This window comes from Marmota marmota, unplaced genomic scaffold (genome assembly GCF_001458135.2).
Source record: "Marmota marmota marmota unplaced genomic scaffold, marMar, whole genome shotgun sequence".
In the NCBI taxonomy this organism is placed as follows: domain Eukaryota; kingdom Metazoa; phylum Chordata; class Mammalia; order Rodentia; family Sciuridae; genus Marmota; species Marmota marmota.
Genome location: NW_026000037.1, coordinates 49,336,357 through 49,352,817, shown reverse-complemented (window position 1 = coordinate 49,352,817; position 16,461 = coordinate 49,336,357). Strand labels below are relative to the sequence as shown.

The window sequence follows — 16,461 nt, the reverse complement described above, 5'->3', positions numbered from 1 at the left end:
AGGGGGCATTCAAGAGAAGCAAGCAGGGAAGGTGGAGCTTTAAGATTAGAAAGATACCCTCCCCCCCAAAGAAAGGACCATCCCTCTGCACAAAGGTGGAACCTTTGTGTCTCAGCATCTTCTAATGAGTGAGTGCTGACTCACAGAGCCTCAATCAAATAAAAACATCATGGGCAGCCAATAATTTGATATTTCATTGAAATTATATTATAAATTAACTTCAAATTTTGTTCTTATAAACATATTAAATTAGAAAACAAACATATTCAGCAAAATAAGAATTGAAGATTAATCTACTTGTATATTTTATTCCTAAATCTTTCTTTTGTCCTTAACCAAAATAAAATCAACCAAAATCAAAGCAATAAGACAAAAAGGAAAATAAATGTAGGAAAGAGCTCTAGAGATCAGGAATTTTTCATTTTGGGCCCACAATTTAAATCTCCCAAAGCTATAAATAGTCATTAAAATCTGGAAAAACGCTTAATCTTTTAGATTTGTTAGAAAAACTCATCTTTCATTTGAAAGCAAAGGAAACCAATTCATTATTTAAGGACAAATCTTATCAAACTGACATTAAATCAAGCACAGGGAATCAAACAGATCCGTGGGAGATCATACAGAATGTACGCAACAGTTTGCTCCACATAAGCCCGATTTCATTCTGTGAAATACGGAGCTGAAAATGGGAACGCAGCTCTGCGGTCTGGGATGGCAATAGGAATTATAAAAATGTTATTAAATCAGAATTTTAAAATAGAGTTGGGGCCAACTACAAATCCTAAACAGCTTCAAGGAAATTCAAGAAGAGGAAAACATTTTGGAGGAAAACTTAGAACATAAGCCATAAACAAACTAGATAAGTAGATCAGATGCCAAAGAACAGAATCATAAAAACAAAACATTAGAAATTCTAAGATGCACTTTTATTTTACAAGGCACCAATGTATTCGATAGATACTTTAGAGACAACTTTATTGTCTTAATATTAACGAGTATTTTAACCTGACAGTGTTTTTATATCTTAAAAACATGCTGAATCCAAGCAGCTCGTTTTCTTTTTTCTATTCTAATTTAGCAAATTGTTAGACTCTAGACATGACATCACTGACAGAGATAAGGAAAGAAATCTTGCACTAATAATTGTTCTTATCTCACTAATTGATTTTTTTTTCTTTTTAGAATTTTGGTATCAGATGATCTTGCCTCCTCATTTTGATAAATCCAAGAAATACCCTCTGCTATTAGAAGTGTAAGTATTCAAGAGGAGAGAGCAATTTAGTCTTAAATGTCGCTTTTTTTTTCCCTTTGCCCAGTACAGATTACTGAAACATAGAGCCAAATGCAATCTTTCTTTCTCCCCAAATCACTGATTACTGTTTTCACCTTCATTTTGCATCCACAAACTCCAACCTTGTATTTTCTACTCTCTTCTTAATAGGCAAGATAGACACTTTTCTTCTATTATAATAGCATATATTTTTTTTCTTATGATTTGCTTCCAAAAATCCAGGGGAGTTCCACAGGAATTCTCAAGTTCCCATGCTTGTCCTTAGCTCTATACATTTGAACAAGCAAGAGATGGTATTAACAGATGTCCCAGACTTACCCAAACAACTCTCATTGGTTGCCTTTCACTCTTTTAAGACTTGAGCTTTCTCTTTTAGTTCCTGAAATTTCACTGCCAGGCATTGTCTGTTCCTTTTTTTAATTTTTAATTTTGTAAAGAGGAGGAATGACGTAGCAGAGTGTTCATTATGATCCTAAAGTCTTCAAGTCTTAGAGAAAGTTCTGGAATCATGTTTGTGAGTTCTGAATATGACAATATTGTAAAATGTTTTTATTAACTGCTAGGAATACACTTTAAAAGTGCCCTGGTCTCACCCTTAATGCCAAAGTCTTCCCATCATAGCATGTATTATTTCCTTTATAAAAAACAAAAGTGCTGGGGCCTGCTGTGAGCCAGGTGCTTTCTGTGACTTACTTTATTCATACAACAAACGGATGTGGTGAGTTCTGTTGGTCTATCATATGGAGGAGAAAATGAAACTCAAGGGAAAAAAATTTCTGTTGTCACTAGAAAAAAAAGCACAGATATTAATATCAGACATAGCTTTGTGTTTCTCTATTCACAGTTTTATAAAACTGAACATAAAGCACACACACAAAAGGAAAGATGGGTATTTTAAATTTCTGATGTGCTATTTGACTTTCTTAAGCTTAATTTTGGTTTAATGAAGTCAAATTCATCTGTGACATTGATTTATATTAGGCTCTATTTACAATTCTGAAAAGCATCCTTTAAAATATAATAGTGATGTTTTTCTCTCTTCTTTGACACGCCTGTAAATAATTAAGAAAGGTTAAGAGTAAAACAAAAAGGTCAAGTTAGCACCCATTTTTGGTCAGTTACTCTTCTCCTTCTCTTTTTTAAGGTCTTTTTGTTGTTGTTTAATAATTTGGTCTAATCTCAGGGGTAGATAACTCTTCAAGTCTTAAAAGAGTCAAGGCAACCATTGGGAGTTTGGGTAAGAGGCAAACTCTTAATCTACCAAATTTAGCATCATTGACAGGACCAAGGCATTTCACATGTTACTAAAAATGGCTGGGTATGGTAGCATGTGCCTGTTATCCCAGCAGCTTGGGAGGCTGAGGCAGGAGGATTGCAAGTTCAAAGTCAGCCTCAGCAACTTAATGAGACTCTGTCTCAAAAAAAAAAAAATTAAAAATTAAAAAGGACTGGGGACCATGCGGTGATGACATGTAAAGGAGATACAATGTTCTATAGGTACTGCCTCTTAATTAACAAACAGCAGCAAAAGTGTTCAATAGAGACTGTCCACCCAAGCTGTGAGTGGGGTAGACTATAATCTGTGAATGTTGCAAATATGAGGGAGTTAAACTTGTTACTAGAAAAAATGCCAAATAACATAACCTATTTTCCAATACAAGTTTGTATTTCTTTCTCCTTTGGACTTTTAGGTAATAGCATTTGTGCCTACCTTGATTCATTCCACAGTGATGTGCAAAACCCTAGAGTAAGAAACTCTGCTGGGTACATAGGGAATTCCAAAGCATAGGGTGTACAGGGTCCTCACGGAAGTTGCAACCTAGGAAATAAATAAATGCTTCAAGTATTTTAAGCTGAGATGGAAAAATATAGTCAAAGCTGCATTTATTGTCATCATTGTTAGGTTTTCATAACAAAATTTCCCTATTGCCACTATTAGAGAAATTATTGTGTAATACTTTAAAATTGTTGACTTCTGAAATCTGGGTTTGATAACAATCTTCAAAGATAAAACTAATGGCATCTTTGAAGGAAGCACACAGGCATTCCAGACATGTTGTCAAGTTTTAGAGGAACCATTCTGGATACACCAGTGGCTGGCATGATTTCAGGTTCACAATGGGGAAAGATACATGCATCTCCTCTACAGGGAAGACAAACACAAGCTTTTGATTTGATCTGGGGACTTTTGACTTTGAGACTCTTTATTGAATTTTGGGTCTTTTCACAGCTACGCAGGCCCCTGCAGCCAAAAAGCAGATGCTGTCTTCCGACTCAACTGGGCCACTTACCTTGCCAGTACAGAAAACATCATAGTAGCTAGCTTTGACGGCAGGGGAAGTGGTTACCAAGGAGATAAGATCATGCATGCAATCAACAGAAGACTGGGAACATTTGAAGTTGACGATCAAATTGAAGCAGCCAGGTGAGTGACTAGGAGATCAATTCAAAGGACTTCTGACTTCTTCCCCCTCGATTTATATTTTGAAGTTGTAAAGTGTAAAAATTTAAAATGTGCTGGGATAAATTTGTAGTCTTTTATCCTTGTGGTAAAGACATTATGCTTGGGAAAAGAACAAGGTATGTCATTATAGATTTATACGAAGGCAAAAAAAATATTTCCTAAATATCTCTTTGTAAGTGATGCTAGAAAGGAGTTGGCATATGTGCTACTACCTTCTAAGAATGGAGATTTGAAATTCATCTAACACACTGAGGGATAAATGTACCTGAGCAAGCCTATCCCTTAAGAGTCAAGGATAAAGAGGAGGTCAGTGTGTTTTGACATTGTAGGGGGTCACAACTATGAAGTCCTTGGAGTATCTTCCAGAGTCTGGATGAAAGTGACTCTTCTGTTTTGAGAGAAGTATAAAGCATACCCATCAGGGTCACAAATATGAAGGCTTCCTTAAGTAGGAATCACATCTCATTTTTGGCCTCTTATGGGGTTATGAATTGATGTGATCCAGCTTACGAGAGATTTTAACCATGAATGATGAGTACCCCATGATCTACACGTGATGTGGGCAGCGATTTACCCACAGCTTTTGTCACTGAAGCTGCATAACTGTCCTAGGAGGTGGGAGTTCTTACCCAAATTTCAGGTGAAGAAATGGAGGCTCTTAGATTAGGTAACTTGTCAAGGTGAAAAGATTTGAACCCAGTTTTATTCCAACTCTTTTATTCAATTACATTCAACTAGTAAATGGGAAATATAATCTTTGAGTTTCTATAACCAACTGCGTGGATATCTGGGGAAGTCTGATAAATGGTGGAATTTGAGATAATGTTGTGAAATCATGGATCAGGATATGCAGAAAGATCCTTGAATGATTAAAGGGATAGGGAAAAAATGCCTTTAAGAAAAGTAACAAAGAAAAAAAGAGAAAATGGTAAACGAATAACTAAATAAATAAAATACAATAAATATTTTCATGAGTGAGGCATTGACATTTTAAAAATAAATTTGTATCAATCCACATGTACTTTATATGTGAGAGGGCATATAAAGGGCCTCTCAAATCTGACCTACAAAAACCCTAATATTGCAGAATTACAGAATTGAGTTTCCATAGTATGCAACTCAAGTTTGAAAAAAATGAGATGCAGTATACAATGGAACACTATTTCAGCAATTAATCACAACTAGAGTAACATAGATGAATCTCACAAATACACTGTTAAATGACAGCAAAGCCAGACACGAGTGTACATCCTGTATAATCCGGTTTATGTGACGTCCAAAACCAGGTACAAGTTCACCAACAAAAGGGTAACATTTCTTTTTGTCCTTTTGGAAGGAGGGAAATGATCTGGAGGCTGTGGCCATGCACAGGCCATGATTTCAAGGGCATGGTCCCTTAGAAAGCTTTATCAAGCTGCACACTCATGATTCAGTGAACACATCTGCATGTCTGAGTTCTTCAAGTTTAGAGAGTTTGACATACAGAAAATGAGTTGAAAACTATTTTTATGTTCCCTAATGTTGCATAACTCAGAGCCTAGGATATGTATCATCAACTGAAAACAAAAGAGCTCCCAAAGCCACATGCAAAAGCCCCAAATGTTCCATTTGCTAGATTTTTTAATTTAAAAAGTGCCTTTTGATGTAAGGCTAGGATTGAGGAATAGAGGCAAAAAACATATTTCTCATTTCTTTACTTGGATTCCAACGCTGAACACAGTTTAGTGGCAAAAAGACATCTTAATCCACCAGGGAAAAATTGCTTTCTTTTTAATGGTGCTGAGCTAACTAATCAACACCCTGCATAAGAAGAAAGTTATTAGACAATGGTGTTTAAGTTCTCAGGTGGGGGCCCAGATATATTTCTAAGCCATACCCAGATGTTCTTCATGCCCTTGTCTTTCCCCATTGTAGGGGCAGACGCTCTCAAACTGAAAAACATCTGGAGAAATTTAAATTCAATTATGTAAAGAAAAGTGCATCTGGGCTGCAAATTTTTATATAAAGCTGTGAAAAAAACTGCCAAGATTTGTTTTCTGTGAATCATACACACACACGCACACACATGCACACACACGCACACACACACACACACACAATTTTTATGGACTCCACTCCAATGAAAGCAAGCTGTGTTCATCTGGGTCTTAAGTTAGCATGGCAGGCATTTGTCTCAGGTGGTTTTTGATTGCTGGCAATGATCCATCTTAGTTTCAAATAGACTGAAAGAGATAACAAATGGCTGGTCTCACATTTGCGTAGTTATCTTTGTTTTCTATATACATGGTATAAAATTGATGCATAGACTTCTTGTGTTTCAGACAATTTTCAAATATGGGATTTGTGGACAGCCAGCGAATTGCAATTTGGGGCTGGGTGAGTAGTTGTTGGATGGGTGAAGTGGTATGCATTCCTTAGTGGATATAACCTAGAGCAGGTTCATTTATCTTTTGTATGCAAATATTTGGAGACGAAAATCGTGTCTATCAAGTCTTGTATCTCTTGACAGTAATCCTCTAGAGTCTCTCCTGAGCTAGGCTTGCACCTTCAGCTACTGTGTTGAGGGAGGGAGATGAAAAGAGAGGAAGGGAGGGAAAAAAGGAAGAGAGGAGGAGGGAGTGAGAGAGGGAAGAAGGGAGACTTCTTCTCATGAGTCAGTTGTGTTTATTGTTTTTATTTCTTTCTTTTTCTTTAATTGGCACTACCCAATTACCAGCATCAGCAAATGTCCCATGCTTTCCCCCTTACACTTACCAAGAAAAGGCACCGGGGCTCTGAAAGTGCAGACTGCCCAATTAAGGCCAATTTAAGCCTCCTATACCATGCTTTCCTTCTCTAAAGAGGCACAGTATATAAAGATGTGAGAAATGTGGAAACTGCGACTCGCTTACCATATGTCCTTATTCCTTTACCTCCATAAAAATAACTGTTTCCATTCTTTAGTCATATGGAGGGTACGTAACCTCGATGGTCCTGGGATCGGGAAGTGGCGTGTTCAAGTGTGGAATAGCTGTGGCACCTGTGTCTCGGTGGGAGTACTATGGTATGTAATTACTGTCAGGTACAAAGAAACAGCAATTGTTAAATTGCTTAATTTTTTCGTAACAAAATCATTCCTTTTAGAATTTTACTCTCTACAGCAAATAATTTGAGTTTCAGTGTTTCTGCCACAAATAATAGCCTGATTCATCTTAGAGGTTCTTCATGGATAACTATAATAAGATGATCTTATTTATTCTGCTCTTATGTAAGCTTGAGTGATATTATGTATTATCTACACAATTAGTTTCTTATCTACAAATTCTGTTTTCCAAATTGCAAAACAGCCTCATTGCTACATTTCTCAAATAAACCTTTCTTTAACTTCTTATTTTATTTTGGGACTTCCCATATTAGCAGAATAATGAAAGTGTGTGTCTCTTTCCCTTTGGGTAAAAGTCAAATAAAAGCTAGGCTTTAGATAGAAGAAGAATAGGACACAAGAATTTCCAGGGTTTTTCCCCGACTATCACTTAGTAGGAGAAAGATATTGTAGACTATTATCTTCATCGATGAGAGAATATTATTCTAGAGGGCATGGTAATCTGTAAGATGATAATGGACAATGAAAGACTAGATCTTCCTCAGAGGTGGGGAGATGTAGTATTTTCCTGGATCTCTTTGTCCCCATCTCAAGCCATTTATGTAGTGTAAGAATAGAATCACTGATAATAAATATGCTCATTAACTATTTCACATTGTGATATATGATAGTACCATCAGACCTGTGGAAAACCCTTTTTCAAAGTCTCACTCAGTCAATGGAAGTCAATGGACAAAATGCATCTTTCTGTTAAAAGAGTTGGAGGGCATAGTTACTATTTGATCTGCACACAATGGAATTGTTTTCATACAACACTTTTCTCCTTGAGATTGGTTATGTTAGATGGCTTGTTTTTGGAGATCTCTGGTGGTCAATAAAAAAATAGAAACAGTCTGTTGAGTTTAAAATGTATTACAACAGACACTAGTATGGCTGTATGTATAAACGTGGCTGTATAACCAATGTGATCCTGCAATCTGTACACGTGGAAAAATAAGACTACGTACCCCATTTGAATCAAATGTATGATATGTCAAGATCATTGTAATGTTTTGAGCAACTAATAAAAAAATTTTTAAAAAGAAGAAAAAATTTTAAAAAATGTATTATGTATTAATGATATAATTATGTATTAATGATAACAAACAACTTCATTAAGTGTATATGGACCAGCCTAATAGAGAGGAACTCAATAGTTTTTATATGTGTGCAAATTTGAACAATTTTATTTAAAGATTGGATAAAAGGAATATATAAGTGGTATTTCAAGGCATATTTCTAAAAGTTACGCATAAATTTTAAACGTTATTTTAAATTTTAGGCCTTCCCACAAATATAAACCTGGTCAGCATAAATAATAAAGGGTTATTATGTTCTAAGACAAGCAGAAATGAAGTCTGCCACTGTTTGGGAAAAAATTGTTTTGCTCTTAAAGCCCAATAAACCCTTATCAAACACACAACCTAAGTTATTAATATTTAAATGTTAGAGTTTATAAAGATATTTTATGAAGATCTTACATTTTAAAATGGCTTTTTAAATACTGTAATTTTACAGCTGAGCATGGTGGTGCTTAACCTGTAAACCCAGCAGCTCAGGAGGCTGAGGCAGGAGGATCATGAATCCAAAGCCAGCCTCAACAACTTAGCAAGGCTCTAAGCAACTCAGCAAGACCTAGTCTCTAAATAAAATATTAAAAAGGACTGGGGATGTGGCTCAGTGGTTAAATGCCCCTGGGTTCAATCCCCAGTACAAAAAAAAAAAATTTATAATTTTACATGAGTGTCCTCTAAATGAATAAAATTACATATAGTCTGTATTCATTTTAATCAAAATAATAAAACGTTTTACTCATTTCTAAAAATATAAGGAAATTTTTTTTATTTTAACAGAAATGGCAAGAATACATGTAGAACAACTAATATTCTTCAGTGTAGTTTTTAATCTACAATGTCAACCATTCAAAAAAGATTAGCATGTTAAATTTTGATGATTTAATTTAAAGAATTAACAGAATCAATATTTATATACTTGTGCAGTTAGAGGACCTTTAAGCCATTAACCTACATAGCACAATGGCAATGGATCATGCTTATACTTATTTACTGTAATCTGGTCACTTAAGGAGGCAGCTTTCCAAACAGTTATGTCAGACTTCTAAGGTCATACTGGAATTTGGCCACACACACACAAAAAAAAAAAAAAAAAGAAAAAAGAAAAAAAAATTCTCACTGATATCTTAGGGCAAATACATATAATGTATGATTTTATTTTTTTAATTGGGCAGGAAATATGTTTAATTATCAAAAATCACCAAACCAATTATGCAACCTGTTTTTCACCATGTTTATAGATAAAAGAGCTTATGTCATTCAAGCAGACAGATATTAATGTAATCTGTTTCATAATACTCAAGTGTTATCACACGAAATTGAGACCTCTCCACAAAATGAGAAAAACCAAATGTTTAACTTGCATTGTGATAGAGCAGCTAAGCCAATATGGGACTGATAGCTGAACACTTTCTATTCATTATAGTGAATACCAACCTGTCAAAACATATATATGATTTAAGCAAGCAACTAGTAATTGATCATTGTTAGGGTATTCCAAAAGGATTTGTCTCACAACCAAAAAACCAAAGGTGACTCTTCGAGCAAGTCTTACTTCACATTGACTTTCTGCATGTGAGTTATCGATTGAAGTAAATATCATTTAGTTTGCTTTCTCTCTGCCTCCATCAGAGGACTAAGTGTGAGTGGGTTAGGGATGAGTCTGAAGAGGGCTGAATCTAGGTGAGCTTTCTGGGAATCAGTGTCTCTGGCTACATAACAAGCCAAATCTGGAGGGATTAATTCTGAGGGAAAATATATATATACACACACATAAACACATATATCTCAGTACTTGAGTTACGATATAGGAAAACAAACTAACCCAATAAACGGGAAGAAAAGTTATTATTGTAGGAATTAGTTGTTTTTTTCCTTTCACTCACAGACTCAGTGTACACGGAACGTTACATGGGCCTCCCAACTCCAGAAGACAACCTTGACCGTTACAGGGTAAGAGATGTGAGCTGTGCACGTTTTATAACCTATTTATAAGTGGATTAAGAATTGTTTAAGTGTATCTATTCTGGAAAAATATATATATATTTTTAATTTCCAACAAAATTCTTGTTAAAAAGAAATAACACAGGTGGTTTAGAGATAATCCAATAGCTTCCTCTACTATATTCTGCATAATTACAGTCTTTATCGTATGCTATATAGGTCACAATATGCATTCATTTAGAAATACAAAGCAACACCAGATAATTACTTTAATTATAAAAATTTCAGTTTAGAAAACATATCAATTTCAACATATTCCTTTAGAGACCGGAAAACTCTTTAAACCTTTAGCTAAATATTAAAATTTCTCAAAGTATCATCATAATTAAGACATATCTACAAGCCTATAATTTTCTTACTCAGAGCCAGTTATGTACACTTTTTTTAAAACACAAGATTTGAGTAAAGCAAATGAGGGGTTGATACAGTTGGGCAATACCCTGGAAAACCCTGACCATAAATTACTGAAGAGCATCCAATAGGCTGATTGCTTAAAGGCAGAGCCAGTGGGCAGGTTTCCCTGCAGATGAGCCATAGCATTTGAAATATGGTCTGGCAGCAGCAATCACTGGCTATCATTGCTAATGGAGATAATGCCAGCAAAGCCGGAGTGTTCTCTTTGGTGCCACCTTGATGCCACCCCAAGTATGAGCTATTAGGTATGCTTCCAGCATTTGGATCTTTCCAAAATTTTTCTGATTCTATGTGTCACTTTCCTTGGTAAAAAAAGGAAAATAAAAAAGAAACTAAAACTTACAGATGACAAGGTAAATTATCTCTAATGCTCCCATTCTCCAAAGAATGTTCAAAAGGCTTCCTGAGATAGTGAATTAGAAAGAAAGACAACAATCTGAGGAGATCATTTCTGCTCATCTGTGTCATGATTCAATGCATGACTCTCAAGGTATTGAAACATTGCTTGGAACACTATTTGTCCATTTTTTGTAAGATGGCATCATTATTACTGTGTATTCTGAAACCATCTGATCAAAATGCAATAATATTAACTCAAAGTCTTTAAAAGTATAGACAAACTAGTTGTACCTGTTACTTTCTACTTAATAAGCAAGTCTGTCCATCGGGTGGGTGGAAGTGTGTTTGGGGTTCGTGCCTGCAGATGTTTTCATCTGTATTTGTCAGTCAAGATAGAAAAGTGAGGCACACAAATCATCTTTCCCTACAAGGCAGTCCTATAACCAGGTTTTCCCCATTTCTGTCAGTGCTCCCATCTGATACTTGATACTCAATTTCTTCCCACTCTTTCTCCTCCACACAGACACCCTTTCTTTTCATAACTGCCTTGCAGCTGTCATGTGACCTCGCTCCTTTTATATCAGAAACCCAGCTTGTTTCCCCTTAGCTTGTCTTTCCACGTCAGTCAGTGACCCTTTCCTGTGTGCACAACTACATCCAGTTCCCGCTCTTTGGCCAGGTGGTCAGCTCCCTGATTACAGTGATCTGGTTTATATGGAGGCTCACTGCTCCATTTCTATAGCTTTCCATTTTGTGACAGTGCCCTCTGCCCCTTATGTCTGAACTGTCATTCGCTCTCCATCTCCATCTGTTAGGGAACAGTGGAGGAGCATCTGCTTTTGAACCCTGGGTTGTTTTCTTGTATATCTTTTAATCCCCACTTGATTCTCTCTTGACTTAATCCTTATTTTGTACAGGATCTTCCCCCTCTGTAGCAAGGTTATTCAAGGTTTTCCTCAACATGATATTCTTTGGATTCCCCTGTATAAAGTACAAAGCCCCAAACCTTTTCTGATTCACCATAAAAACTTGAAGGGAAACATTGTGATGTAGGTTTCATTTCCCATCACTTCTTTCATTTTATAGCTTGACTTTTTTTTTTTTTTTGTAAATGGCCCATTCTGAATACTTAAGTTTGATTGCCAGAAGACTTAAACTTGATTATCCCAAAGTACTAAAAGCTTCTGAAACATTAGAGGTTACTTCCTAGATCTTGCCCCCAGACTCTAGAATGAGAAGTCAAAAAGTTTATTTTGATGAACCACATTCTTAGGGGACATTGAACCCTGAAGCCCAGGGTCAAGTCTAAACCCTGACATCTAAGGAGGTACCTCCGTGGCACCTGCCTTCCTTCCTCAAAGCACATCAGGCCTGCAGTGTATTTTCTCTTAACCAGACTCCCTATATAATTATATAGGGTAATTAGTTTTCATCTGCCATTTCAATCTGTATCTTTTTCCAGTATTTTCTATAGGCTCTCTTTCCCATTCCAACCCCCCTCTTCCCCCCACCTACCCCCCATGGTGGTGGCCATTTTCATCTCTCCCCTTAGGTGTTCACTGCATGAGGTAGTCATGTAAATAGAAGTCACTTCCTACTGCCAATGGCAACACACGCACACTGGGTGCACAAAGTCACTCTTACACTTCACTGCACAGATGGCACCCGAGGACTGTTTAATCCTTCCACGCCAGGAGTCGGGTTTTCTTGGCACGAAATTTATTGCTGGCAATGGACACATTAAAACTGCCAGTACCAGGGAGCTAAAGGTTCCCAATGTGTTACTCAGAGGAATTATCTGGGAGGGTGATAGTTAAGGTGGGCAGGAGAAAGTGAGGCAAATGCATTAGCGGAATTGTCTCCACTGTGGTAAGTTGCTTCCTCCGAATGTGGAGAACTGAATCTATGTGGAGGAACTGAATCTAAGTTCCTATTTTTGGTGCACAGCAGGCTTTAGAATAAAGCTGCCCTCCTTTGTTTTTTAAATGAGCCTGTGCTTTTGTCTCTGGCAAGAATACATTCAGAGATTCTATTTTCCTCCAAGGCCCCAGCTGCCCCTCTGGACCCCATCTTTTACTTTTCTTTCCCAGGTTGCTTCTCTCTCTCTCTCTCTCTCTCTCTCTCTCTCTCTCTCTCTCTCTCTCCTGCTCCCTCCCTCCCTCCCTCCCTGAAAAGACAAAGAGGACAATTTCTTAGAGGCTTTTGCCACCCTGTGCATTTCTTCAGGTCAGAAGGAAATGTTTTGAAAAGGAGACCCCTTTAGTCTGGAGCAGTGACTCTCTTCAGTATATTGATGATTAGACATGTCCAAAGGGTGCAATCAGCAAGGCCTTGATCTTCATCCATGTTCTGGGTTAAAAACCAATCAATACAGCAGCCAGAATTAGAACCTTTGAAGGAGAATGCAGTCTTTAATAAAACTCAAATGAGGAAAAGATTCATGATGAGGTCATTAATGACCTAGATTTGGAAGAATGTAGAGAAACCTACATCAATGAGAGGAACACGTCTTGTGAAATAAAGGTCCTATTTACTGTTGAGGAAAAGGAATTCTGAGGAACCCTTCACACAGCTGAATGCAGCAGGCAGAGAAGCTGTGTGATGCTGTGAGCCAGCACCCATTGGAGGCTGCCCTGCACTTCAACTGCTAAGCATTCAATTGGGGCTTAGTTCAACCACAGTGAGAACCCTTTCCCATTCTTTCAAAGCTGAAATATAGATAGGGGACTCCAGGACTAAAGCTTAGATCCAATGCAGTGGCATAGCAGAGAGTCTATAAGACTCTTTGGGATCCCTTTTAAAGGATACAAAGAGCTCAAAGAAGAAAGAACTTCATCTCCCTAAAGCTCCAAGGAGCTGGTCCCAGAGGCTCTAAATTGTCAGCCAAAGCAGAAGAGTGACAAATCTGAACTAATGAGTAGTGTAGATCTGTGGACATGTTTGTGCGATCAGTCTCAGTCCAAAACAGACAGAAAGTGTGACAGATCCTAGCAAAGGATTCAAGGGAGGCAACTCACTACCAAACAGCGGGCTCAGCCACCTCTAGGAGTGAGCTCCTGAGTAGCACTGGTGAGTGCTGTCTTAGATGGCCAATCATCACAGTCATTAGCCAAACCTGCAAAAGATATTAACATTCACCCATTTAGGGTTCAGTTTATTCCTTGTAGGTAAAGAAAAGCCAAGACTTAGGGGAGATGAAATAAAAGTAGGTAATAAAACATGAGCTTGAATATGACAAAGTAGCCAACGTATGTGAAAAACACAATTGTGACTGCGGAGGCCCAGGAATTTCATATATAATTCTGTATGTCAGGAGCATGTAGGGAGAGACAGGGGAGTAACCAAGAAGTTATGGTTTCACTTTACCTCCTCTCCAACAGAGGGCATCCGGTTCCAATCACTTCATTCATTCTTTTAATTCATTTATAAAGTGCTTCTATGGCCAGACACTATTCTATGCTCTTTATGTGGATAATCGGTTTCAACTCTCCCCTAAATCCTTTAAGTATTCTAATTATCTCCATTTTACTGGTACAGAAACTAAGGCACAAAAAAATGTTAAATAACATATAGATACAGAGGATTAGAAAAGGGAGATGGCACCATCTGAATCCAGTAGAAAAAGATGGAGGAGGGCAGAGAGAGGCTCTCAACAGATTCTGCAGAGGGGAGAGGCCGAGCAAGGAAGTAGACAGGTGAGTAAGAAGTGGAGTGGTTTTCCAGGGACACAGAAGAAGGGCTGAGGGAAGAGCAGGCCAAATGGTGACCAAAAATGCAGGACATAAAACCAGGGAGGAAATGGGTTTGCGAGTACTCTGAGAGAGAAGTGCAAGATCAAGGGCAAGAGAAATGGGGCCCAAGTCCTGAGCCTTGTTGCCAAGAGAAGAGGGCAGCCTGGAACACACAGAAGGGACTGATTTAACTTGTAGAGGAGATTTATTTTGCATTTTGCTCAAAATTTGATAGGCTTTTGGCAAGTGTATGAAACAGTCATAGATTTGGCAGTCTTCTGCTAGCAGATTTGAAATGTTCAATCCTTAAGAACTGCTGCATCGTTAGGTTATGCAAAACAGGGTGCAATTTTGTAAATATGCCATCTTGTACTGATTTGACATTTGTTCTATTATCCCAGAATATGCCAAAGGGAGAGAGACCTTCAGATTTAAGCCAAACCTTAACTTGTTTGTGGAGTGCTGATAAAATGTTGACTGCTGTGTGATCTTTAAAGAAGCCAGTGTTGTTTGTGAGGCCTGAGGTAGAGCCCCCTGTCTGGGGTTGATGGGAGCTCTTTCCTTGGCATCTCATGGGTGCAGTTGTTTGATAGATGTAAACAAGTAAAACATCTGATATAGTGGGTTGAATTCACTTTTTCGTAAATGTTTTCTGTGGTCTCTGCTGTGGCATTAATGATGCTTCCCAAATGGTATCATTTAATATTATTTATGGGGCATTGATTGCAAGTTAGAAGAATTCATTGAGCAAACCAGTAAATCCAAGGTAATATCTTCCTGAACTGGAGGGTTGTCGTTCATTAAACCCAGTGACAAGAGCCTAGGAATGGCAATGAGCTTTTTGGCCATGATGTGAAATGACAATAGAATATGAATATCAGGGATGTGGACTTTGGAGTTAGAAAGATCTGTACCCAACTTCTGTTTCCTCAACTTACCCACAGTGTGAACCTGAGGAGGTCTCTGCACCTGAGTTTCTTCATCTGGATAAAGGGAATTATTAGACCTACCTCACAGGGCTTTGAAAATGATTACCTGAGACCCCCATGCCTGCCATGAAGAAGCTTTCAAAGCGTGGCAGCTGCTACCATTCCTGTCCTCGGGAAGCCATGTGTCCTCACGGGTCTAGATGGCACAAGGAGCAGCTCACAACTTGTTAGACCTTCTATTTCTCGCGGTGCTTTCCTACTTTCATCAGCTCTTTCTTTTATTTCAAAAATACAAAGATTTATTTGTTGGAAGGTAACTGAGGAACCAGCATGATCCAACAAGCAGCTACAGATGGTTCTTCTGGGGGATTGAAGGAAAAGCTCCTCACAGAGATGCTGTGGAATCGGCACTGCCACTGGACCAATCCTTCCCACTTCTCTTTGCCAGACTGTTGCTGGCAGCGGGGCTCTCCGGAAGTTTCTAGCCTCAGGAGAGCGCCAACTGCACCACCATTGCATCCTTGCCCATTTATCACTCTGAGCTTCCTTTTTAGTAGTTGGTGATAGACTATTCGGCTTCTAACTTAGTCATCCATTTCCTTTTTTATTTTTGTTTCCATGGATAGGCAAAGGGGGATCATCCTACTTGGGTGGGTTAAAATAGCACCATTAATTTTTCATGATCATTAATCATACCTAAACGAACACATCCGATTCTTTCACGGGCTTTGTGTGTTACCTTCACAGCTTAAAGTGTGCCATACAATGGACAGTGGAGTCTTAACTGAGAAGCCAGAATATACAGTCCTATAGGGAAGGATCGATCAGTGGTTCCAGAGTCAAAGTAACATAGCTGCATTTTTGTGGGGGGAAAAATATTCTCTGCAGCCTGAAAGCTTGTGTGTGTGCACCTCCCGGCTGCCTATCTGCCTCTCAAAGGTCCCTCTGGAGGCTTCTCCCAGTGAGCAGGGGAAATGTGCGTTTGAAATGGCACACTTATCTTGCAGTTGCAGGGGAAGCTTTTGTTTTATTTTTCTCCTGCTGCATTAAAGTATTTGTCTTTCTTTCTTTGTAGTGTAATATTGTTAATGTAAA

The 16,461-nt window shown here is 37.9% G+C and overlaps 1 protein-coding gene across 1 annotated transcript in view; it reads left to right on the top strand.

The window, feature by feature from the left end:
* The window catches only part of Dpp4 (dipeptidyl peptidase 4), an 80,574-nt gene that overhangs the window by 57,555 nt on the left and 6,558 nt on the right, over positions 1-16,461 (top strand). Inside the window, exons 19-23 of the mRNA XM_015479253.2 lie at positions 1,183-1,252; positions 3,522-3,716; positions 6,077-6,131; positions 6,699-6,798; positions 9,838-9,902. Of these exons, the coding sequence (XP_015334739.1) occupies positions 1,183-1,252; positions 3,522-3,716; positions 6,077-6,131; positions 6,699-6,798; positions 9,838-9,902 (485 nt within the window). The remainder of the gene's footprint in view (positions 1-1,182; positions 1,253-3,521; positions 3,717-6,076; positions 6,132-6,698; positions 6,799-9,837; positions 9,903-16,461) is intronic.